Source organism: Bos grunniens, chromosome 5 (assembly GCF_055505025.1).
Source record: "Bos grunniens cultivar Pamir isolate PY7600 chromosome 5, Bosgru_T2T1.0, whole genome shotgun sequence".
NCBI classification, from domain to species: domain Eukaryota; kingdom Metazoa; phylum Chordata; class Mammalia; order Artiodactyla; family Bovidae; genus Bos; species Bos grunniens.
The window spans coordinates 94,647,599-94,674,940 of NC_141169.1; the positions used below are offsets into that span (position 1 = coordinate 94,647,599).

General features: G+C 38.6%; 1 protein-coding gene across 1 annotated transcript in view; it reads left to right on the forward strand.

Moving 5' to 3' along the window:
* Window positions 1-27,342, forward strand: part of SLC15A5 (solute carrier family 15 member 5) — a 96,788-nt gene that overhangs the window by 18,674 nt on the left and 50,772 nt on the right. Inside the window, 2 exon segments of the mRNA XM_086404076.1 lie at window positions 6,388-6,608; window positions 13,936-14,122. Of these exon segments, the coding sequence (XP_086260202.1) occupies window positions 6,388-6,608; window positions 13,936-14,122 (408 nt within the window).

The following is a 27,342-nucleotide window of genomic DNA, read 5'->3' on the forward strand; positions in this document are numbered from 1 at the left end:
TATTTTGGCTTCTTCCTCTCTGATGACTAAATTGGAACTTCCTCAAAGCTGTAATTCAAAGCCATAGGTGACCTTAAAGAAATGATTTTTTATATGCTACCTTTTATTTTAAGGTAACTTTTCAAATGTGGACCATGCATTCCATTATGTTTAGCTGTCAAGCACAGTCTTCATTTGCATTTCTTCCCACTGCTGTAATTTTGAGAACTGGCAGGTGACCAAAGAAGAAGAAGAAGGAAAAAAAGTGCATCTACCATCTAGAGTGCAATGTAGGATTTTTTATTATAATTAAGTAGCATAGATATTCATGATTAGATCAAGGTCAGAGGAGCAGACCATCAGAGCCAAGGACTTAAAGGTACAAAGAATTAAAAAATTGCTTTCTAAAGTTTTTTTTTTTTTTTTAATAGTAATGGTTACCATCTTTTAAGTTTGGCAATAAGCATTTAAAATAGCTCATCTGTTTTATTTTAAAATGTGCACACTGGTGTGTTTGCCATGCACATTTAAACTGGAGCTTGAAGTTTCAGTTGCATTTTCATTTCAGGTTTTTTTTCCAGCTTCCCGTTTCTGCTCCTGGTGTAGAAAAGCAATTTGAGGATTATAATGACAATGGATTTTTCTAAAGGCTGAGTCTACACGACACACAATATTATTTGTACAGAAGGCTTGAGTTTCCTATTAAGCCTAATAGATTAATCCAAGAATGTGGTATGATGTTTAGGTACAGATGTTTTCAGTGGGACTTCCCTCCTGACACTCAGGGATAGTTACAGTTTAAATGGATAATGGATGCTCCCTCTGCATAGACAGATGACAGCATAGTTCCTTTTTCTGCCTCCTTACTGGCTCCCTCTCAGTCCACCTTATCAATTAGGTTTATTATTTCCTCTTTCCTCTGACTAACAGTCCATCTAGTTCATTGTCCACTCTTTCTCCTTGGCCACCTTTTCTCATTCTTATAGTCTCCTAATGGAGTTGTTGTTGTTCGGTCACTCAGTTATGTCCAACTCTTTTTAACCCCATGGACTGCAGCATTCCAGGTTTCCCTGTCCTTTACTATCTCTCAAAGTTTGCTCAAACTTATGTCCATGGATGCCATCCAACCATCTCGTCCTCTGTTGTCCCCTTCTCTTCCTGCCCTCAGTCTTTCCCAGCATCAGGGTCTTGAGTCAGCTCCTCACATCAGATGGCCAAAGTATTGGAACAAAGCCCTGGAATTTATTCCAGGACCCCATTCTTCTCTCTTTACCCTCTTTCCTTAAGTGACCCACACCAAACACTCCATCTCATTTAACCTCTCCTCATCTTGAAACTCACATTCCTGACTTCCTATTCACCATTTTCATTTGGTTATCTAGGGGTCATCTCAAATTTAAGGTGACCAAACCTCAACTCTTAATTCATCCAACTGCAAATGTGCTTGCCTTTTCCATCTTCATGTAAGGGGAATAGAAGTAGAATCTTCAAATCTTCTCATTTCTTCACCCTCTCCCCATGTCAAAATATCCTGTTGATTCTTCAAAAACACTTCTCATTCTTTTTTTAACTTTTTATTTTATATTGAAGTATAGGTGATTAGGTGATAGGTAATTAACAATGTTGTGTTACAGATGTACAGTGAAGTGATTTAGTTGTACATATATCTATTCTTTTTCAAATTCTTTTCCCATTTAGGTAGTTATACAATATTGAGTAGAGTTCCCTGTGCTGTACAGTAGGTCTTTTTGGTTATCCACTTTAAATATAGCAGTGTGTACATTATATGTGATGAAAACTCAGCCATTAAGAAGACTGAAATAATGCCATTTATGGCAGCATGGATGGCCTTAGTGATTGTCAGTATATACTGAGTGAAATAAATCAGAAGAGAAAGACAAATATCATAATGGTATCACCTATATGAATCTAAAAAAAGATACAAATGAACTTATTTATAAAACTAAAACAGACTAATAAACTTAGAGAGTGAATTTATGGTTCCCAGGGAGGCAGGATTGAGGAGGGGCATAGTTAGGGGTTTGGCATTAATAAAACTGAAACAGATTTATAAACTTAGTGAATTTATGGTTCCCAGGGAGGCAGGATTGGGGAGGGGCATAGTTAGGGGTTTGGCATTGACATGTAAACACATCTCATTCGGTTCACTTCTCTTCTTCCTGGTCTCTGGTCAAGTCATCACTACCTGTTAACCGTCTTCCATCTTTGTCTCTTGTTCCGTAAAATCCATTATGCATGCAACTATCAGAGCTCCAGAGTAACTTTTTTAAAACCTACATCATATCTTATGTCCACTCTGTGTAAAATTTCTTAAAGGTTTCTCATAACATGAAAAATAAACTCCAGGTTCCTTACTTTGGCCTGTAAAATCTGACCCTGACCAGTTCTTAGACCTTATTTCCTTCCATCATTCTGAACTACAGCTTCATTGACCTTTACTGTTTCTGAGCTTCTCCCAGCTAATTTCTACTTCATGACATGCTTGGTATATGCTTCCTCTGGGTCATTTTGCCTATTTCCAATCTATTCAACTCTCAATTCAAATTTCAACTCTTTAGGTGTTGTCTACACCCTACCCCAGGCTTCCCAGGTAGAGCAGTGGTATAGAATCCACTTGTCAATGGAAGAGACACTGGAAATGAAGGTTTGACTCTTGGGTTGAAAAGATGTCCTGGGGTAGGAAATGGCAAATCACTCCAGTATTCTTGCCTAGGAAATGCCATGAATGGAAGAGCCTGGTGGTCCACAGTCATGGGATCACGAAGAGTCTGACATGACTGAGCATGGACACGCACACCTTATTTCTACAGTCTCTATCTTATCACTTCACTTTGTTTTCATCATTGAACTCACCTAATATTTCCCAGCTTGTTTAGTGTCTTCTCAGGGACCTATAGATCTTCTTCACTACTATATTCTTAAGGACCATAAAAGTTACTGGAACATAGTAGGTATGTAATAAAATATGTTGAATGAATGAATGAATGTTGGCATTCATATTTGTTGGGCATCACTTATGCACAATCACTGCAGATAGTGATTGCAGCCATGAAATTAAAAGACGCTTACTCCTTGGAAGGAAAGTTATGACCAACCTAGATAGCATATTCAAAAGCAGAGACATTACTTTGCCAACAAAGGTCTGTCTAGTCAAGGCTATGGTTTTTCCAGTGGTCATGTATGGATGTGAGAGTTGGACTGTGAAGAAAGCTGAGAGCTGAAAATTGATGCTTTTGAACTGTGGTGTCAGAAAAGACTCTTGAGAGTCCCTTGGACTGAAAAGAGATCCAACCAGTCCATTCTAAAGGAGATTAGCCCTGGGTGTTCTTTGGAAGGAATGATGCTGAAGCTGAAACTCCAGTACTTTGGCCACCTGATGCGAAGAGTTGACTCATTGGAAAAGACTCTGATGCTGGGAGGGATTGGGGGCAGGAGGAGAAGGGGACAACAGAGGATGAGATGGCTGGATGGCGTCACCAACTTGATGGACGTGAGTTTGAGTGAACTCTGGGAGTTGGTGATGGACAGGGAGGCCTGGCGTGCTGCAATTCATGTGGTCGCAAAGAGTAGGACACGACTGAGTGACTGAACTGAACTGATGCACACTTGAAGAGCTAGCTAAAATTTTAGATCTTGTTCATACTTAATCATTTCTTGTTCTTAATCATTTTGTTTTCATTGTTACGTATCACCATATCAGATACACTTTTACTTGTCTAAATATATTCATTTTTCAAAGTGTGTATTTAAGGTAGGCTACTGAAAACTTGGTCCATCAAGCAATGCTTATCATAAATTGTTACTAGGGTATAGCAAAGAAAATAAAGTCACTGGGAGAAAACACAGTAGAAGTATTATGGAAAGTTACATCATATATCTGTTGAATTTAATCATCAGATGATCAGGTTTTATATTTTGTATCTTTGTTTTTATGTTATTTCTTAGGTATTTCATTTTATCATACTTCACAAATATATTGACTATTATAGTTGAGAAATTTTTTAAAAAAACTTTTATCTTTTAACACAGCTAATTTCAGAAGCACTAATTCAAACTCCCTTTCTTTAGAAATAATAAGATAACAATATTAATTATTTAATAAGATTGGAGATATCAATTTATCACACATAAAAGCAGATCCCAATTTTCCTTGAGACATAGTGATTTGTTTATGTGAAGAAGAAATAGTGAGTTTAAAACATTATATTCAATAAAGTCCTGAATTTAAAACATAGGAAGGAAATTAGGGAAAATACCTCTGGAAATAATCTTTTATCCTTCAAACAGTTATCATTTAATAATAAAGCCTATTTGAAAGCACAGAGTAAGTTGGATCAATGCCAGTAATGACCCTTCTGACTACTTGGTACTGTTTCACGAGTTAAGCAGAGAACAGGTTGATGAGCAACTGAAGCAGGATCAGAAGGAAATGTCAGGAAGTTAAGTCTCCAAGCCCAGACCTGTTCAAATTCAGTCTCTAGACTGTTCATCAAGACATTTTTAGTTCTCATCTTACCAAAACCTTAAGTAAACTAATTGAAATAGCTGAGAAAGTTTCCTAATAGAGCAGTTCTTCATCCAATAGTAAAGAGATGTCCCAATTATTTCGTTTTTAAGGGACACAAACCTTGTCTCCTTTGGACTTCTCAGTTCTGGGGGCCTTTCATCCAAGTCTGGCCACAGTGACTACAAGGCATGAGTGACAGTAGATATGAGCCTGTCTCCTGTCAGCAATTATCCCGACATACTTCCACTTGACCTCAACACACTTCACAGAGGCAGCCAAAGAGCCTCTGCTGTAATCATTCTTGGTCACTAACAATTTGGGCTGGATTTGATTCAGTGACTTAGAGGTGAAAGGCTCCATATTCAATTACCAGGCCCCCAGCTTCCTCAATTAATCAAAGACTGACATAATAGGTCTATTACAACTCTTAAAGAAAAGACCAGATCCAATCAATATCATCACTCTATAACCATAAAAAGAAATTAATATTCTTTATTTAAATCTGAAAACCAACGCTGTGGCATTTAAATGAACTTGGTTACAATCAATGCATTTCGTCTAGAATTTTATTATGGGAAACTTGAACATATTTAAAATGATGATCAAACTGTATACTCTGAGTTTCTAAAGCAGCCTTCTTTGGAGAAACTCAAGCATGTTCCTATCTATTTCACTGTTTATCCTGCAACCATGGTTTGGTGTCTTTGTAATTTGAGGCAGGGTTTATCTGGTCTAAGGGAGTGCTATGAAACATTGTAACATTCATGATGGCACCTCTGAACTGCTAACTAAACCAGGATCTCTTATCTGTCATTGGATTAGGAAGTCCTAATAGAGTCAATTGAGAAGGCAATGGCACCCCACTCCAGTACTCTTGCCTGGAAAAACCCATGGACGGAAGAGCCTGGTAGGCTGCAGTCTATGGGGTCCCTCAGAGTCGGACACGACTGAGCGACTTCACTTTCACTTTTCACTTTCATGCATTGGAGAAGGAAATGGCAACCCACTCCAGTGTTCTTGCCTGGAGAATCCCAGGGATGGGGGAGCCTGGTGGGCTGCCATCTATGGGTCGCACAGAGTTGGACACGACTGAAGCAATTTAGCAGTAGCAGCAGCAATGGAGTCAATGAAAAGGTGAAATTTGAAAGATTATAAAAGAAGCAACAATGAGGTTGCAAATCACTAGCAGTTAAGTGATTGCAAATATCTAAAACAATAAAATGCTTCTGATGCTAAGCAACAGCCATATAAACCCAGAGGAAACTACTGGAAAAGTCAAAAGCCAGCTAATCTAATCTGAACTTTTGGTGACACTATTAACATATATAAAGTCATTTGAAGAGTTCAAAGTTTAACCTTATGTCTGAAATTCAAGGATAAAGCCAAAGCAGAGAATATATTTCCTTTCATCTACATGTCAAAATAAGAAACCACCTTCTACCTGACAAGGAAAGTGAGGATTATTTATATGGCAATTTATATTAAAAAAAAAAAAATAGTACCAGTTCTTTGTGTTAAGGCTGTAAAAGAAAGTTCAGGTTGTCTCATTCATTAATGTGTTAAAGTTAGAGGCTTCTGAGAGATTCTGAAATCTTTTACTTTGGTGCTATATTTTGTCATCTTTCTTCCCTTTTTAATATGCTCCCGTTGATCTTACCTTTTTCATTTTTCACATCGGCTGTCAGGCACCACCTTGGGCTGGTCACCAGGATGCCAGAACCCTCGTCAGAAGCTTGTTCCTTTGAATTCAGCCCCTTGGGTGCTAAAATCTTCTCACTTTACTGCCCTTCATCTTTACCATTGTTATCTTTCTGATAGATATTTTGGAAAACTGAAAAATATTCCTTTACTAAATACATAATATTTCCAATTATTTGCAGGTTGCTCCCCCCTGACAACATTTAGGGTGTTTGTTAATGTACTGAAAACATGTTGTCTGCAGTATTGCCACCTTGGTGGAGGTGTGACAAGCTGGTTGGACCATGCCAAGGACAAAAATGGCGGTCGCTGCAGAGAGCTCCTTGTGGAAGACGTAAAATTTTTCTCCAACCTTCTGCCACTCTTTATTTTTCAGCTCCTCTACAAAATGTGCATTATGCAGGTGAGGAAAGATAACTAATACTACCCACAGAAACAGTAAAATGATTGCATGATAACATTACAAGTAGACATTTCTTTTCACCCCAACAAGTGCTTCCCATATATTTCTTTAGGATGTTAACCTATAAATGCTTCTAATCATTACAGGTTCTAGCTTTTAAGGACTAAGTGGAGTCAGGTATAAGCATTCCAGAGGAGGATCTGAGTGTGGCATTTTTCCTGTAGAACTGCAAGTGTCTTTCAGTAGGTGCAGACAAGGCAGACAATACTTTACAGAATTTCCAAGGCGTGTGAGTAACTCAGAAAAATATGAGATCTGTGGGCAATTACGGGCTTCTCAGGTGGTGCTGCTGCTAAGTCACTTCAGTCGTGTCCGACTCTTAGCGACCCCATGGTCTGCAGCCTACCAGCCTCCTCCATCCAAGGGATTTTCTAGGCAAGAGTACTGGAGTGGGGTGCCATTGCCTTCTCTGCAGGTGGTGCTATTGGTAAAGAATTCACCTGCCAGTGTGGGAGATGTAAGAGATAAAGAGTTCGATCCCTGGATCAGGAAGTTCCCCTGGAGAAGGACATGGCCTCCCTCCCCAGTATTCTTGCCTGGAGAATCCCATGGACAGAGGAGCCTGGTGGGCTATATAGTCCATGGGGTCACAAAGAGTCAGACATGACTGAGCATCTGAGCAACAAAATTGGGGATAAATTAACTTTGCTTTCCTCCTTGACCAAGCCTTTAAAAATTGGTATTAACAAGTAGCTAAATTGGCTGATTCAGTTATGAAGAAATATAAATGATTATAAAAATCTTTGAAGAAATTTAAAACTCTTCATTGCTAACATCTAACTTGGAATTAGATGGCTAATGAGTGAGTTAAATCATAGAATAGTAGATTCTATGATCTATAGGTCTAGAAAAAAATCTTAGAGATTAAAATACTCAATTCCTTCATTTGTTGAAGAGGAAACTGAGACTTGAAAAAAATTAAGTGATTTGGGGTAAGTAGGTCAAACAGTGAGTAGTAGTGAAAGAAAAGGCAGAATCTTATCTTCTGACTCTTAGTACAATGCTTGCTCTAAACCAGGGGTCAGCAAATTACTACCTGCAAACCAAATCCAGCCCACTGCCTTTTTCACATATCCTGTAAGGTAAGAAGGTTTTTGCATTTTCATATGATTTTTAAAAATAAAAAAAAGAATAATATTTTGCAGCACATTATAATTATAATTGGGTGCACAATTATAATTATAAATTGTATGAAATTAAAAATGAGGTGTCCATAGAAAACAAACAACAAATTTATGATTACCAAAGGGAAAGGGCAGTAAGGATAAATTAGGAGCTTGGGATTAACATACACACTCTACTGGGTGGCGCTAGTGGTGAAGAACCTGCCTGCCAGTGCAGGAGATGTAAGAGACACGGGTTCAATCCCTGGCTCAGGGAGATCTCCTACAGGAGAGCATGGCAACCCACTCAAGTATTCTTACCTGGGAAATCCCATGGACAGAGGAGCCAGGCAGGGTACAGTCCATAGGGTCACACAGAGTCAGACACTGCTGAAGTGACTTAGCATGCATGCAGTACTATAGATAACCGACAAGGTCTTATCTAACACAAGGAACTACATTCAGTATTTTGTAATTACCTATAAGAGAAAAGAATCTGAACAAGTGTTGGGTTGGCCAAAAAGTTCATTTGGGTTTTTTATAACATCTTATGGGAAAACCTGAATGAACTTTGGCTAATCTTATATATACATAGAGAGAGAGAGAGACAGAGACAGAGAGAGAGAGAGGATGAAGTGAAGTGAAAGTTCCTCAGTCATGTCTGACTCTTTGCAACCCCATGGACTATATAGTCCATGGCATTCTCCAGGCCAGAATACTGGAGTGGGTAGCCTTTCCCTTCTCCACAAGATCTTCCCAACCCAGGGATCAAACCCAGATCCCCCGTATTACAGGCAGATTCTTTACCTGCTGAGCCACAAGAGAAGCCCAAGAATACTGGAGTGGGTAGCCTATCCCTTCTCAGCGTATCTTCCTGACCCAGGAATCGAACTGAGGTCTCCTGCATTGCAGGCAGATTCCTTACCAACTGAGCTATCAGAGGGCCCCCATATGTTGAGTGTACATATATTGAATCACTTTGCTGTATACCTGAAAGTAGCACAATGCTATAAATCAACTCTACTTCGATTAAAAAAAAAGAAAGTACAATTGTTAGGAAAGAATAAGTATAGGAGTTCTCCTTGTTTAGAAGGATGCTGCCAGCAACTAGAATAAAAGCCTCTTCTTTTAAAAGAAAAAACAATTCAGTGTTCATAAATACAGTTTTATTGGAACACAGTCTTATGTTTGTTTGTAATAGTATGTCTGTTTATGCATGCACACAGCAGAGTTGAGTAGTTGCAACAGAATCCACACGTGGAAATATTGTCTATCTGGCCTTTTACAGAAAAGCTTGCTACCCTTGTTCTAAACAATGCATGAAAACTAGGCTGATTTAGTAGATTTAACCTCTCTCTTGACTCCACAATAATAGATGGTGCAAAAATACAAAAATACCACCTCTATATATGAACATTAATATTATAAAAAATCTTAGAATGAAGAAATTAATCTTGACTACAAAATTGCTAACTGACCCATGGGCGGCCTTGAACCTTCTGTGCAAATAGCACAAATTTTTGATTCTTACCCTCATAATGTAGTGACTCCTACTATTTCTTTTGACTAAATTCAGCCCTTTTCTGCAAACTGTCATATATTTTAAAATTTGACATAAATTATAATAAACTTTGATAAACTAATTTTTAAGCATATCACCAAATCTAGATGCCTACTCTGTTGCAAAGAACAAACACTAATATCATTGATCACCTGTATGTGGCATAGTCTCTAAAGGATGACTTCATTTGTTTATTTTTGCTTTTATTTCCAATATTCTGGGAGGTGGGTCATAGAGGATCCTGCTGTGATGTATGTCGGACCTAATTAACCTTAAAAGCTTCTGCACATCAAAGGAAACTATTAGCAAGGTGAAAAGACAGCCTTCAGAATGGGAGAAAATAATAGCAAATGAAGCAACCGACAAACAACTAATCTCAAAAATATACAAGCAACTCCTACAGCTCAACTCCAGAAAAATAAACGACCCAATCAAAAAATGGGCCAAAGAACTAAATAGACATTTCTCCAAAAAAGACATACAGATGGCTAACAAACACATGAAAAGATGCTCAACATCACTCATTATCAGAGAAATGCAAATCAAAACCACTATGAGGTACCATTTCACACCAGTCAGAATGGCTGCGATCCAAAAGTCTACAAATAATAAATGCTGGAGAGGGTGTGGAGAAAAGGGAACCCTCTTACACTGTTGGTGGGAATGCAAACTAGTACAGCCACTATGGAGAACAGTGTGGAGATTCCTTAAAAAACTGGAAATAGAACTGCCTTATGATCCAGCAACCCCACTGCTGGGCATACACACTGAGGAAACCAGAAGGGAAAGAGACACGTGTACCCCAATGTTCATCGCAGCACTGTTTATAATAGCCAAGACATGGAAGCAACCTAGATGTCCATCAGCAGATGAATGGATAAGAAAGCTGTGGTACATATACACAATGGAGTATTACTCAGCCATTAAAAAGAATACATTTGAATCAGTTCTAATGAGGTGGATGAAACTGGAGCCTATTATACAGAGTGAAGTAAGCCAGAAGGAAAAACATAAATACAGTATACTAACGCACATATATGGAATTTAGAAAGATGGTAACAATAACCCTGTGTACGAGACAGCAAAAGAGACACTGATGTATAGAACAGTCTTATGGACTCTGTGGGAGAGGGAGAGGGTGGGAAGATTTGGGAGAATGGCAATGAAACATGTAAAATATCATGTAGGAAACGAGTTGCCAGTCCAGGTTCAATGCATGATGCTGGATGCTTGGGGCTGGTGCACTGGGACGGCCCAGAGGGATGGTATGGGGAGGGAGGAGGGAGGAGGGTTCGGGATGGGGAACACATGTATACCTGTGGCGGATTCATTTTGATATTTGGCAAAACTAATACAATTATGTAAAGTTTAAAAATAAAATAAAATTGGAAGAATTAAAAAAAAAAAAAAGGAAAAAAAAAAATAAACTCTTTTAGTTGCTTAAAAAAAAAAAAAAAAAATAAAGGATGACTTCACAGTGTCTTAAGTCAACCCCCACAGCATGCCTCAGGACTGATTTTGTTATCCTAAATCTGAGTCTCAGAGACATTAAGTGACTTGCAATTTGCTCTTGGTTGCCCTACTAGCAATATGGCAGCATGGCTGTCCCAACCCAGGGCGGGTATCAGTGCCCCCACTTCGCTGTTACCAACTATGCCTCTCTTGCATCTGGGTTAAAAACCCTTATACAGGCTTTCCCTGATGGTTCAGTAGTGAAGAATCTGCCTGCCAATGCAGGAGACAAGGATTCGACCTCTGATCAGGGAAGATCCCACATGCCTCAGGGCAACTAAGCCCATGCACCACAACTATTGAGCCTGTTCTCTAGAGCCCGGGAGCCACAGCTACTGAGCCCATGTGCCTCAGCTGCTGAAGCCTGGGCGCCTTAGAGCCCATGCTCCACAAGAGAAGCCACTGCAATGATAAGCCCGAGCACCGCAACTAGAGAGTAGCCCCTGCTAGTGGCAACTAGAGAAAAGCAGCAAAGCAACAAAGACCCAGAGCAGCCAAAAATATAATAAGTAAATAGATAAAATTATATTTTTAAAAATCCCTGTACAATGAACTCCCTGGGCAGTCCAGTGGTTAAGACTCTGTGCTTCAACTGCAGAAGTCATGGGTTTGATTCCTGGTCAAGGAACTAAGATTCTGTATGCCAGGCGGTGCAGCCAAAAATTAATTAAAAAAAAAAAACTCTCTACAGACTATACAGGTTCCAAAATCATATACAGTAATGTTATACCAGAAACTCCAGAGAAAATGGTTAGAATATACTTCTCAAGGGAGGCAGGTGGAACTTCCGCTGGGATAGGCTGGTGCTAGATTTTTGCCTCCAGATGAAATAATCACCAGTATAAAGGAGATCAAAGCACCAAGAATAAAACATCATAGCATGCCATATTTTAAATTTAGTAGCAATTATTGACCTTCAGTTCCAAGACATACATTTAAAATATGTTGATATTAAAGCCGATGATGTTGCCATTTGACATTACTGGCCATTCAGAGGTGAAAATGAATCTCTATTGACAGCAATTATTCCTGAATACTCAGAGGCTTGTATGAAATAAGAGTATTTAAAATTTTAAAAGGAGATGATTTCAGAACTTGAGGCAGAAGCAGAAATGATTTCAAGCTTTCAAGACATCGGAGCCTTTTCTTAGATTAGGCAATATATGAATATTGCTTCACTAAAGATTAATCATACATTCGCCACATTATTAAGTTAACAGGTTTCTGTGTCTGTGATTCATGCTGATAATAACTTTATTCCTATTAACAATAATTCTCATTTGAAATCAGTAACAGAAACTTCCAAGTTGTGCTGTGAGCCTCTCAGTCTTAGAGGAGCTCTGCTGCCAGCACTTTTTCTTAAAAAAAAATCATTCATTTTCCTCTGATTAAGGAAGGAACTTAATATTTTGATGGAACTAGGGCAGAACTAGTTAATGTTCCCTTCTCTCTTGCTGTCTTTAACCAACTATAACAATCCTGTTTACTAACCCAAGGGTCAAATCCAAGATCGGAAGATAAATTATCACCAGGACACATTTTATATAGATTAAAAAAAAATCTCAGTGAAAATGTAGTCCATCCCTGGATGGAGGCAGTTAACAGAGCAAAAGGCTCATTTTATAATCGGTGGACTTGTTAGCAACTGTACTGACTTATGACTGCTTCTCCTTATCCTTCTCAAGTTGCACACCTGATAATTAGAGAAGGAGATAGTGAAGGTTTCAAACAAGAAGTTATCATCTGGATGTTTGAGCCAGGTTGCTCTCCCAGGATGGGGGTAAAGCAGGAATCCTAATGAAGTTCACACACTGTAAGAAAAAAAAAAAAAAATATATATATATATATGTATATGGAGACTCCATCCCTTAAGGACAAAACTTGGATTGACTTTCTGACCAAGCCAATTAGTAGCTTTGTGTGCCACTGGGAACTAAAGAAATACCCTGTGCTGCTAATGATAATGACAAAGATGTGATTATTGCAACAAAGCTCATGAACTATAAAAGTGAGAAGATACACCTTTCCTCTGACACTGAGCTTTAGTTCTGACCTAACAGTTATAACCTAACAAAAGGTTTGGATCACATGAAGAGACTCCAGGTTAATGTCAGAGTTTTAGTTAGTATTAGGATTTATTTTAAAAATGAAATTCTGACCCTATGTTGAGGGTTTGCAGTGAGGCAGAGGTATTGTTAGTTGTTGTAGGTTTTTTTGTATGTTTGTTTTTAATTTCTTCTACTTTATTGTGCAACGTTTTTCATGGAATTCCCTTTTTGGTCCTCTAGTGCTTCACAATTAGTTTAAAAGGAGAGTATAGACACAAGTCTGTTTTCTCTCTTTTTTTTCTCATTTTACTTGACATATTAAAAATGAGACCCAATCCAGGGAGCCTATAAATATAGCCTACATCAAGTAATGGGTTTCTACACCGGGCCCCTCTTCTTAGGGAAAAATCATTCTTACTTACTTTGCTACCAAACACAATGTTATTTAAAGGATATACTAGCCACAATCTATTGTTTACGAGTGAAAAGAAAGTCTTAATACTTTCTGCTGGCTTTTGCTTTATTGCTGGGAAAAACAAAAACTTTACTTGCTGATATGCAATATTTGTTACCTGATTTCTTATGTGTCATCTGAAGCACAAAATTAGGGTCTTTGTTACTTTTCCAAGGGAAATTAAGAAGGAAGACTAGATGACAAAAGATTCATCATAAAGGATCAATAGCATTGTCAGTAGACTAAACAGAGCTCCTACTGACCTTTGTCAGCTCATAATCATGACCTCAAAGACATGGGGAATGTCCAACTTATCTGTCACAGAGTACAGGCAAGGGACAAGGCATCTGCCACAGGAATCTTCCTCTAAAGTTAAACTACTGTCTTTTTTTTCTCTTTTGAAATCATTTTATTTATTTATTCATTTATTTTGACCTCACCATGGGGCACGTGGGATCCTAGCTCCCCAACCAGAGACCAAGCCTGCACACACCCCCTGCATTGGAAGCTCAGAGTAGTAACCACTGGACCACCAGGGAAGTCTTAAACCACTGTCTTAATGCCTGGCTCTTTCCCTGTTGAAAAGCAGATTCCTTCAGGATATTGTCTGCAGACCGTGAATTCCAGTCTTAATCTGCGTGGATCGCTTCTGCCAGTTTCAGTCATGAATGTCATCAGTATCCTACCGTTACTCATTCTGGCTCCTTTTATGGAATATTTCAGCACCTGCCTGCTTCCCTCTAAGAGAGATGGCTCTTTTCTGTCAGCATGCATTCGTAAGTACAACTTACCATTTCTAGTAAGTGGTTTGTAACTTTTTTTTTAATTGGAGGATAATTACTTTACAATATTGTGCTGATTTCTGCCATACATCATCATGAATCAGCTACAGGTATACATATGTCTCCTCCCTCTTAATCCTCCTTGCCACCTTCCACACCACTGTAGGTGGTCACAGAGCACTGGGTTGAACTCCCTGTGTCACACAGCAAATTCCCACTGGCTGTCTGTTTTACGTACGGTAAAGTGTATGTTTCCATGCTACTCTCTCAATTCATCCCACCCTCTCCATCCCATACCAAAATAAGAAACACTGTACAAGACTCTAAGTTAGCTATGTGCTCTGGAATAGAGTCTGATTTTGACAAATTAGGAAGAAGGTACATTCAAGAGTATTGATGTCCAGTTTCTCAAGTCTCTACATGGACATCAGTGTTCCATTTTCTTCCTATCTTTTTATGCTTCTCAGAAGACACACCTGATATAAAGACTAGGCGAAATTTTCAGTGCCACCAAATAGCCTCTCCTTCTTCATGTAAAACAGTCTCTACTCCTAAGTTGATGCTGAGAATGTTTTAAAAAATTAACACAGGTAAGCAATAATACTTGGGAGGAATTAACTTCTGAACCAGCAAAAAAAAAAATTATTACAAGTTAGTACTGTGATTCAGTTTCAGTACAGTATTTCTTCCAATAGTAAGGTGCGCAACAATAATTTTCAAACAGTTTTTCCACCTTGAAATATAATTGACATTGTTGTTCAGTTGCTAAGTCATGTCCAACTCTTTGGGATTTCATGGACTGCAGCACACCAAGCTTCCCTGTCCTTCATTTAAAATTTTAATTTTTTAAAAATCATAATAGTTTCATGGATCTAAAATTTCATGTACAAATAAGAAAGAAAGTGAAGTCACTCAGTCGTGTCCAACTATTTGCGACCCCATGGACTGTAGCCTACCAGGCTCCTCAGTCCATAGGATTTTCCAGGCAAGAATACTGGAGTGGGTTGCCATTTCCTTCTCCAGGGGATCTTCCCGACCCAGGGATCAAACCCAGGTCTCCCGCATTGTAGGCAGACGCTTTACCATCTGAGCTACCAGGAAACCCATGTACAAATAAGGTCTACTTATATTTGTATATTCTCTGTACTCCTTTGGGTGTCTATTTACATATTCTTAAAGAATTATCCTTCCATTTTTAAAATAAAGATTCAGTCTCTCAGTCGTGTACGACTCTTTGCAAGCCCATAGACTGGAGCACACCAGGCTTCCCTGTCCTTCACTATATTCCAGAGTTTGCTCAAACTCATGTCTATTGAATCGGCCATGTTATCCAACCATCTCATCTTCTGTCATCCCGTCTCCTCCTGCTCTCCGTCTCTCCCAGCATCAGGGTCTTCTCCAAGCAGTTGGCTCTTTGCATCGGGAGGCCAAAATATTGAGCTTTGGCTTCAGAATCAGTCTATACAGTGAATGTTGAGGGTTGATTTCCTTTAGGATTGACTGGTTTGATCTCCTTGCTGTGCAAGGGACTCTCAAGAGTCTTCTCCAGCACCATAATTCAAAAGCATCAAATGTGTGAGTTTAAGGTACACAATGTTATAAATTGATACTATTCTATATTGCAAAATATTTATGACAATAAGGTTGGTTAACACATCCTTGACCTCATATAATTGCTACTTTGCTGTTGTTATGGTCCCCTCTTAATTTTTAAAGTGAAAAAAATGTAGGACATCTTACACAGATTCCATCCCTGGATCAGGCAGATACCCTGGAGAGGAAATGGCAACCCACTACAGCATTCTTGCCTGGAAAATTCCATGGACAAAGGAGCCTGGTGGGCTACAGTTCATAGGGCAGCAAAGAGTTGGACACGACTGAACACTGACCTCATATTATTACCATGTTGTTGTTGTTGATATGGTCTACTCTCAATTTTTTAAAGTGAAAACAATGTAGGACTTCTTACTCAGAACACAATCTATAGAGGGTAAAGTAAAATTTCTGCCAATGAAATGGGAGAGGAGGAGCATTCTGGTGACATTCTCCTCTGCCTTGCTGTGGTCCCCCAGGCACTGCCATGGAACAAGAAGATAAGAAATAGGAAAACCAAGCTCATCTGATGACCAGAGACTGGGGTCTCAGCCCCTGCTCTGCTGCTGAGCTGTTTGTTCCTGGGTGACTTGGGAAAGCCACTTAATTTTGTCTTCTAGTTCACTTTTTTAATTGAGGGCCATACCCAAGATAAATGTTAGAACCCTTTGTTCTGTAAAACTTTTGAAATCATTCAAGGTGATAATAGCGCCTAGAGCACAGTTGGGGCACAGTGTGGAAGCTCTACAAATATTAGCTAATACTAAGTCATAGTTTGCAGAGGCAGGTCTAATTGTTTGGTGAGGATAAACAGAAAGCTGAGGAAGTTTGAAACTCTTAAGAAATAGCATGCAATGGCAACATTATGTCTTATCATCTACTTGAGAAATAATTTCAATGAGAGTCAAGGCCAGGCATCTGGAAGTTTCTTTTCTCTTGGTTCAGTTCAGTTCATTTCAGTTGCTCAGTCGTGTCCCACTCTTTGCAACCCCATGAACTACAGCACGCCAGGCCTCCCTGTCCATCACCAACTCCTGGAGTTCACCCAAACCCATGTCCATTGAGTCGGCGATGCCATCCAACCATCTCATCCTCCGTTGTCCCCTTCTCCTCCTGCCTTCAATCTTTCCCAGCATCAGGGTCTTTTCAAATGAGTCATCTCTTTGAATCAGCTTCAAGATCAGTCCTTCCAATGAACACCCAGGACTGATCTCCTTTAGGATGGACTGGTTGGATCTCCTTGCAGTTCAAGGGACTCTCAAGAGTCTTCTCCAACACCACAGTTCAAAAGCATCTATTCTTCGGCGCTCCTGTTGTTTTTCTTAAAACCTCCTTTGTAGAGATCTGTGAAGACAACACAATCTTCTGGCAACCCATTATTATATATATATATTTTTGCTGTTTCTCTGTTTATAGAAGTTACATTTTAGCATATATGCCTCCTGTTATTTACCAGAGCCATCAACAAGATCACTCTAGACCACATCACAGAATAGATTTGTTTTTGGAAAGAACTCAAAGTGACTAAACTCAGTTTATCTTCAATTGTAGAGGTCTTCAGTACTAAATATTTTTTGATTTATTCTGTAAGCCAGTAGCCCTGACATTATTTATTGTTATAGGTTTAGACAAACTATAAAACTTAATAGGTTTTAACAATCCTTAAATCTTACAAACTGCTTTTTTTTTTTTTGTCTGCTAATATAGAAATCCAAACCAGTATTTAGTGAATGCCCAGCACTATTTGAGGATACAAAAGAAAAGTAAGACTTTGTACATACCCTCAGCAAGTGTACTATTAAAATATAATGAATGCAGAACAACGTGGGGGTAAATTTATATTACAAAATGCCAAAACTCTTGGCAGTCCTGTACAAAATCATGAAAATTCAGTCTAAGCTTCTGAATTATGTTTTATTACTAAAAAAATTTTAAAATTGGGTTACTTTAGAGAAATATGGTATACAATATGGATGAAAGAACTACTTTTTAAAATCCTTCCTGTGAATTCCCTGGCAGTCCAATGGTTAGCTTTCACTAACGAGGGCCCGGGTGAGGACTCAGGTACATTCTCTGGTTGGGGAACTAAGACCTTACAAGCCACATGGCGTGGCCAAAAAAATAAAATAAAATCCTTCTTGAGTATAAGAAATCTTAAATTCACTTGAAATATGAGCACTTTCTCTTGGACAATTCTCCAGTCTCACCTATTTGAAAGCATGTCTATTCTTAAAGAAGTGTATGTGTTTTTCTGGAGGGAGGAAAGTTAGCTAGAATTATCTGATATATTATTTGATGTTAATGAACTAAATATTCCCTGTGAAGGTTGGTAACAGACTTAGTGGGCAGGAAGAAAAGGAAAAAAACTAGATTCATCTAAAACATCTGAGCTATATCCTTCTGAGTACAAATTACTGAATTCAATTGTTTCTAAGCCAGACTCCATTCATTTGTTCATTTACATACTTGCTCACTTATTTGCATAATATTTTGCTCTGGGGAAATAAAGAGGTGTGATGATATGTATCTTTTAAACTAGATGTTTGCTTAAGTTTTCCATATCCTGCTTGTGATTATGGAAGATTAATAAGTTTTATCAGGACATAGAAGCATAAACCTAGAGTACTTTTTGATAGTGATTTACATAACTGAATTAATCTAACATTAAAATTCACTTTCGCTTTGAACCTAAGTGCCTTGAAAATGTGAGTGAAGTATGTAAGTATATAAATTATGAACAAACAAATATTTATGAATTCCTCATTTGAACCTAGGCACCTTCCTATGCATATCCCACTTAATCTCATGATAAATCATCATTTACTAGGTCAAGGATCTCAAAAATAATGTCTTATTTGAATTCAGACCTTCTAATTGTAAGGCCATTGTTTTATTATTTGTTATTATTATTCCACTTACTAGCTATCTATAGTTCCTTTTAATTGGAGTATAATTGTTTTACAATGTTGTGTTAGTTTCAGCTGTACAATAACGTGAATCAGTCATAGGTATACATATATACTCTCTCTCGAGTCTCCCTCCCATACCCCGATTCCTACCCTGATTCCACCCCTCTAGGTCATCACAGAGCACCAAGCTGAGCTCCCTGTGCTATATAGCAGCTTCCTACTAGATATCTGTTTCACACATGGTAGTGTATATATGGGAGAAGAAAATGGCAACCCACTCCAGTGTTCTTCCCTGGAGAATCCCAGGGACGAGGGAGCCTGGTGGGCTGCCATCTCTGGGGTCACACAGAGTTGGACATGACTGAAGCGACTTAGCAGCAGCAGCAGCAGCAGCAGCAGGAGTGTATATATGTCGATGCCACTCTCTCAATTCATCACCCCCATTCCTTCCCCCACTGTGTCCACACGTCTGTCTTCTACTTTTGTACCTCTATTCCTGCCCTGCAAATAGATTAATCAGAACCATTTTTCTAGATTCTATATATATACATTAATACACAATATTTGTTTTTTTCTTTCGCACTTACTTTACTGTGTATGACAGGCTCTAGGTTCATTCACATCACCACAACTGATTCAATGTCATTTGTTTTTATGGTTGAGTAGTATTCCATTGTTGGAGAAGGCGATGGCACCCCACTCCAGTACTCTTGCCTGGAAAATCCCATGGACGGAGGGGCCTGGTGGGCTGCAGTCCATGGGATCGCTAAGAGTCGGACACGACTGAGCGACTTCACTTTCACTTTTCACTTTCTTGCATTGGAGGAGGAAATGGCAACCCACTCCAGTGTTCTTGCCTGGAGAATCCCAGGGACGGGGGAGTCTGGGGGGCTGCTGTCTATTGGGTTGCACAGAGTCAGACACGACTGAAGTGACTTAGCAGCAGCAGCAGCAGCAGCAGTATTCCATTGTATATATATACCATATGTTCTTTATCCATTCATCTGTCAATGGCCGTCTAGGTTGCTTCCATGTCCTGGCTGTTGTAAATAGTGCTGTTTTGAACATTTAAATTATAGACATTATCAGTGTTAATTTGGAATCCTTACTGCTATTTCTAATCAAGGCTATGAAGTAAATGAAAAATCCTTCTGCCATCACAATGAGTTGGTCTTTAAGGTTCCCCCACTCCCTTTCCAGAGAAGGCAATGTCACCCTACTCCAGGACTCTTGCCTGGAAAATCCCATGGATGGAGGAGCCTGGAAGGCTGCAGTCCATGGGGTCGCTGAGGGTCAGACACGACTGAGCGACTTCACTTTCACTTTTGACTTTCATGCATTGGAGAAGGAAATGGCAGCCCACTCCAGTGTTCTTGCCTGGAGAATCCCAGGGACAGGGGAGCCTGGTGGGCTGCCGTCTATGGGGTTGCACAGAGTCAGACACGACTGAAGTGACTTAGCAGCAGCTTAGCAGCAGCACTCCCTTTCACAGTCAGTCACTCCCTGTCCAAGGACTGTAATGTTTAAGGAGGCAGATGGTGCCAAAGCTGAGATGCCTAGGGTTTGACAAGGATAATAACAGCCCAGGCAAAGAGTGAGGGGTAGAGAAAACTCATTTGGTTGGTCAAAGTAGAAATTTAACACAGGAAAAAAAAATGAGCTTGCTTTTCTTTATCTAGCTCATAACAATGCAAGGAAAGAGGGGGTTTCTGATTGAAGATAGGACATTCTTGAGTTTATCAGCTAAAGAAATTAACAAGTATATGACCGTACCAATGATAAAAAAAAATCTCCAAATCTTTTAGAACTTGGACGACAAAGGTTTGATACACACAGAGTGTTTCATCAAGACTGTATTTTCCTAACATTACATGAGACAGATGTATCTATTTAAAAGTCAGCCTTAATACACCAAAAATCTAGAATCAGTGATATTATGATGTATCCTGTGTCATAGTTTGATATACTTTGTTTTAGCTTTTTTCAGTTCAAAAATGTTTACACCATGAGTATTTCCTCTCCTACCATTAGTTAAAATCCAGTATGTGACATTTAGTAGCTAGTGCTGACACACACCAGTATTAATCTGACTAAAATTAGCCTAATTTAGATTGTTATTAAGCCTTATACAAAGCAGAAGTGCACAACGCAGTAGGTAGCTGTTATCTTGGCTTTTAAGTAACATTGATATTGAAATGCAGATGAAGTATATCCAAATATCTTCCAGGCCTTCCTCTTTAAAATAAAATTTGAAAATTCAAATCCTAATTCAAAGTTCTTTATGATTCAGGTACAACCAAGGTGCTGGTCGCTTTTTATATATATACCTTCTACTAGTTTATATATAGTTTATATGTAGTACCTTCTACTAGTTCTAATAATTGACAGAGTTTCTTTTTGGTTGGAATCAAAGTGCTTGATAAATTAAAAACCAAGCCAGGGATCCAGTTACCTTCATTGAAAGTAGGATTATTTCATCAAAACTACTTTTTCTCTAGTATAGTTTTCAGAACTGTGACACCAAGAAACATCATGGTGTATACCTTCTGCAAAATACCTGGCAGGAAGTTTTGTAAACACTAAAAAAAGTAACATGCAAATATCTAGCCTGAATAACTCATTCATTCAGTTATTAATTTGTTTAATAAAAGCACATCAATGTTTTTAGGTTCTTACTTTTAAAGTTGACATCAACACTGGAATTAAATTTGAGGTAAAGTAGACCAGAAGGAAAATAGTTTTTTTCCAGGGAAAATAATTTTTCCATGGGTTGGAGGGGGATGGTTTCCAAATGATTCAAGAGTGTTACATTTATTGTGCACTTTGTTTCTATTTTTGTTATATCAATTCCATCTCAGATCATCAGACATTAGATCTCTGAGGTTGGGGACCCCTAAATTAGACCATCTAGTAAGTCAACTGAAGCAATATTTTATGCCTTACAGATATGTTTGTGTAACTGATCTCCATGCAAATGAATGACCTGTTCCAGATTCAGAAGTTAAAACACAAACTGAAGCTGAACCTCCTGAAATGAGTTCCCAGTGGTCTAAAGAGAAACAAAAGACAGAATATGGATAGCTCAATTCAAACACAGGAACATACCACTAACAGGAGAAACAGCAAAAAACATATGCCAAGTAGCAGGTGAGAAAGATCTTCCCCAAAGGCAGAAATATATACAATGATAAAATCATAGCTATCTTTATAAGAGTGTTTTATGGACATCAGTGTGTTCTTACATTAGCCAGTTTCCTGTTTTTGGAATTTGCCAAAATCATGGATCTGAGGACAATTTCTCAAGGACTCAGTAGAGTTTCATCCTTTCAGTTGTGTTACATATCAGAGACTCATACGTTAAATGACACATTAAAAAAAAATCCATAGTTTTCTCAGTGAGGCAAATTTATCCAATGTTTGAATCATCTTTACATATTTATATTGTAGTGTTAGATTTTGCTTCAACAGGAAACGGCAAGTACAACCAAAATGTTTGAATAAATTCTGACTTAAAAAATTCATTGTGGTCTCATTTGAAAAATTATCACATGGTGGGATAATAGAATAAACTCTAAGCGATTTAATACTTTTAGAGAGTTGTCTACAACCATGTGTGTGTTCAGCCTCTTCAGTCATGTCCAAATCTTTGCGATCCTATGGACTATAGCCCACCAGGCTCCTTTGTCCATGGGATTCTCCAGGCAAGAATACTGGGGTGGGTTGCCGGTCCCTCCACCAGGGGATCTTCCCGACACAGGGTCAGACCCAGGTTTCCCACATTGCAGGCAGATTCTTTATCATTTGAGCCACCAGTGAAGCCCCTACAATGACATAGCCAATATTAAAGCATACATTATTTATCTGAATATAAGATCTCCTTTGGAACCGTGTGCTTTATCTTGTAAATACAGATCTGCTAGAGGTTTAAAATGTGTACTTTCTGATGAACTACACTCTGCTTTGGACAAGTTATGATCTCATAGGTGTTAAGAATAAAATTGGAGCAGATTTAATTTAGGTTGGAATGCAGCTTTGTTTTGAATTTTTTAAAAAGCCATTTTTCATCTGCGCCAGAGTGCAGTAGCAAATAAAAAGCAAATGCAGTTAGTTTGATGTTTCAGTTAAAATATGCTTTGCCCTAAAATATCTAGGTAGATGAACTAAATATTTGTGCTTTGCTTGAAATTGTTTGGAGAACTGTCTTTCGTTGGATTTTCCTAGAACAGGTCTCAGAGCTTCTTGGATCTGGTTGAATGTAGGTCTGATCAAACCTTCTAGGATGGAGCTTGAAATTCTGTCTAGCAAGCTGCCAGGTGATTCCTATGCTGTTGATCAAAGACTAGACTTTAAGTTTCAAGGACAGAGCAAAAAGCCAAGAGACTGCTCTCTCACATTTCATGCTTGTATACTGCCAGCAGAGGCTTAGGTAAAAAAATGCTACAATTTCTCATCAGGTCAGAGCTAAAATTCAGCAGTAGGCAATAAAAGCTGACAAGTCAACCAAAATTTGGCCAACCACTACACTCATGGGCCAAATCTGGCCTGCCATTTGCTTTTGCAGTATCTGCAAGCTAAAAGTTGTTTTCACTGATGAACATTTGCAATTGATTTGATAAGAAATGATAACTTTGAATACCAATTAAGTGAAATTACATTATACCCTCAAAAAAGCATTATTAGTTTGAATCTGATCAATAAAAAATTTGTAGAAAATGTATTCTATTTCTTGTTATATAATACTTACATAGCTTCAAAATGTTGCCTTTTGTCACATAAAACCAAAAATACTTACCGCTGGTTTTTTACAAAAAATATTTGCCCATCTCTTGTCTAATCTATTGCCTCTAAAGCTATAAAATTTCCTGGATAAAATACAATATAAGCCTTTTTATATACAACAGGTGATAACAAAAAAAAAGGTGGTGGGGGGGAGTGGACATGATATCTTTGTCTAAATTACACTAAATTAGAATGAGACGTACTGTAGAAGATACACAGAGAATTCAAATTCTAAAATAAGAAAGCCAAGAAAATTTAAAAATCTATTCTATCTACTTCGATCCTTTCTTTGAGGTTCATGGGAATATCTTACAATTTAATTGCACAATATTTGAACAACTTAATTTTTTGCATAAAGGATCTTAGTTCCCTAACCAGGGATTGAACCCATGCCCCCTGCATTGGGGAGCTCCGAGTCTTAACCACTGGACTGCCAAGGAAATTCTTGAACAATTTAATTTTCACGTAATACCTGAACATACTTGTAATCAGTTGGCTAGTGCTACCAGAACAAGATATCATACACTAGGTGGCTTTAACAACAAGTTTATTTCTTACAGTTCTGGAGGCTAGAAACCCAAGATGAAGGTGTTAGCAGGTTTAATTTCCCCTAAGTCCTCTATCCTTGGATTGTAGATGGCCAATTTCTTGCTGTCTTCACCCTTCCTTTCCTTTGTGTCTGTATAGACATGGTATCTTTTCTTCTTCTTACAAAGATAACAGTCATACAGAGCTTCCCTGGTGGCTCAGGCAGTAAAGAATTTGCCGGCCAGTGTAGGAGACCCAGGTTCGATTGCTTGGTTGGGAAGATTCTCTGGAGAAGGAAATGACAACCCACTCCAGTATTCTTGCCTGGGAGATCCCATGGACAGGGGAGCCTGGCAGGCTTCAGTCCACCCTATTGCAAGTGTTGAACATGACTGAAGCAACTGAGCACCATATTAGGCTACTGTCCCACTCTTACGACCTCATTTAACCTCAATCGCCTCTTTAAAGGCTCTGTCTTCAAGTAATGACTTTGGAGGTTATGGCTTCAAATGTATGAATTTTGAAGGAACACAATTCAGTCCATTGTATGTGTGTGTGAAATTGGGTTGCATATTATGCTAGATTGGCAGCATTTTTTTCCTTTCTCAGTGGTATGAAAGAATGTTTCCTCATATAGCTAAGTTAATCTTAGATTCAGGGAAGCATGGTAGGTGAGAAAATCAATAGTTTTGAAAGTTTTTTAACAGTAAGTAACAGTCTCCAACTGTTGCTTTCTTTACATTCAGTCAGTCATAATTCCCAGAGGCAAATCATTTTTTTAAATCTTTAGGTGTCATTTGTCTAATATTGTTGAATAATATGATTATAAAAAACATTTTTAAACAATAATAATATGTATGTCATTGCAAAACCAAAGAAATAATTTATTTTTCTGTACTTAATAAATAGGTCGGTTTCTATACAGTTGCTCAGTCATGTCCAACTCTTTGTGACCCCACAGACTGTAGCCCACCAGGCTCCTTTGTCCATGGAATTTTCCAGACAAGAATACTGGAGTGGGGTGCCATTTCCTTCTTCAGGGGATCCTCCCGACCCAGAGATCAAACCCACGACTGTCTCTTGCCTTAGAAGACGAATTCTTTACATCTCGTGCCACCTGGGAAGCCCGTACTTTAGCCTTTAACTTCCTAGCTATCTTCAGTATCACTCCCATTCTATCAACCAGCACCTGGCTCTTAGAGTTATCATCCTAAATGCCAATTCTAATCTTTTCACTTGTGTTTAATATCTTCAATGATTCCATTTTCTTCAGAGTAATTTGAAAATTCCTTAAAAATTTATGAAATGCCTCTTATGATCTGACCTCGATCTGTCTTCTCCCCTGACACCTAAATAACTTGTTTCTCACCATTCTGAAAATTTGTCTGATACTCTCATGACTGTGCTTTTGCTCAGGCCATTCATGCTGCCCTCACCTCTTCCTACTGAAACCCTTCTTTCTTTCTTTTTTTGTATTTATTTATTTATTGGCTGCACTTGGTCTTAATTGCTGCATGAAGGCTTTTTCTAGTTGCAGCAAGCAGGGGCTACTCTGGTTGCACTTTGAGGGCTTCTCATTTTGGTGGCTTCTCTTGTTACAGAGCACAGGCTCTATAGCGTGAGCTCAGTAGTTATGGAACATGGGCTTAGTTGCTCCGAGGCATGTGAGATTTTCCCTGACCAGGGATTGAACCATGTCTCCTGAATTGGCAGGAGGATTCTTAACCACTGGACCACCAAGGAAGTTCAGTCTTTCTTTCTTTAAATCATAGAAGGATTTCTCTCACTTTTCCAGCTGGAAGTAAATTCTTCTCCTTTTAGAATAGCATTATAAGTCTACAAAAACTGAGAACAATTTTTTTTTTAATCTTACCTCCCCAACTGCCCTAACAGACAACTTTATGTATAGCAGTAATAGAGTAAATATTAAATCAAATTGACATTTTAGGTCTCTTTCTAGTGAGTTTTAGTGTGCTAAGTATAGATAAATTCTGGGATGAATTTTATCTTCAAGGTGTATGCATGTTAGTCACTCAGTTGTGTCCAACTCTGCAACCCCATGGACTGTAGCCCTTCAGGCTCCTCCATCCATGGGATTTTCCAGGCAAGAATACTGAAGTGGGTTGCTATTCCCTTCTCCAGGGGATCTTTTGACCTAGGGATCAAACCCAGGTCTCCTGCATCAAAAGCTGATTCTTTACCCTCTGAGCCACCAGGGAAGTCATATCTTTAAGATAGGTAATATTAAAATTCCTTTTTTTTCAATCTGAGCTGTTAACAGAACCAAAATCTCTACTTCATTATGAACGGGCCCTCATGGAATCTAATTTAAAGTAATAATATATTTTAAAATTCCTTAAATTTTCTGTTATTCAGATTTCCTCCTTTTTTATACCTTCTGTTTTTTGAGGTCTCAGAAAGAGCAGACATTATGGATACATTTAAATGTTGAGATACAATCAAAAAATTTACCTACCAGTTTCTCTATCAACTAAAACAAACACTAAGCTATTTAAACACTAGATTGATTTTTCTGAATTGAAAGTTTGCTTATCTGAAATTTTATGCAAGTTAGCAAAAGGTGACTATCTCTAAATTTCAAGTAAATTCCATCAAGCTAAAGTTTGCCTCTGCTCTAACAATGGGATTAAGTCCAGCAATATGAATGATAACTTGAGAAATGAAATGGGTGCAGTAGATATCAGTTCAGTTCAGTCGCTCAGTTGTGTCCGACTCTTTGCGACCCCATGAATTGCAGCACACCAGGCCTCCCTGTCCAGCACCAACCCCCGGAGTTTACCCAAACTCTTGTCCATCGAGTCAGTGATGCCATCCAGCCATCTCATCCTCTGTCGTCCCCTTCTGCTCCTGCCCCCAATCCCTCCTAGCATCAGAGTCTTTTCCAATGAATCAACTCTTCGCAGGAGGTGGCCAAAGTATTGGAGTTTCAGCTTTAGCATCAGTCCTTCCAAAGAACACCCAGGACTGATCTCCTTTAGAATGGACTGGTTGGATCTCCTTGCAGTCCAAGGGACTCTCAAGAGTCTTCTGCAACACCACAGTTCAAAAGCATCAATTCTTTGGCACTCAGCTTTCTTCACAGTCCAACTCTTACATCCATACATGACCACTGGAAAAACCATAGCCTTGACTAGATGGACCTTTGTTGAAAAAGTAATGTCTCTGCTTTTCAATATGCTATCTAGGTTGGTCATAACTTTCCTTCCAAGGAGTAAGTGTCTTTTAATTTCATGGCTGCAATCACCATCTGCAGTGATTTTTGAACCCCCAAAAAATAAAGTCTGACACTGTTTCCACTGTTTCCCCATCTATTTCCCATGAAGTGATGGGACCAGATGCCATGATCTTCGTTTTCTGAATGTTGAGCTTTAAGCCAACTTTTTC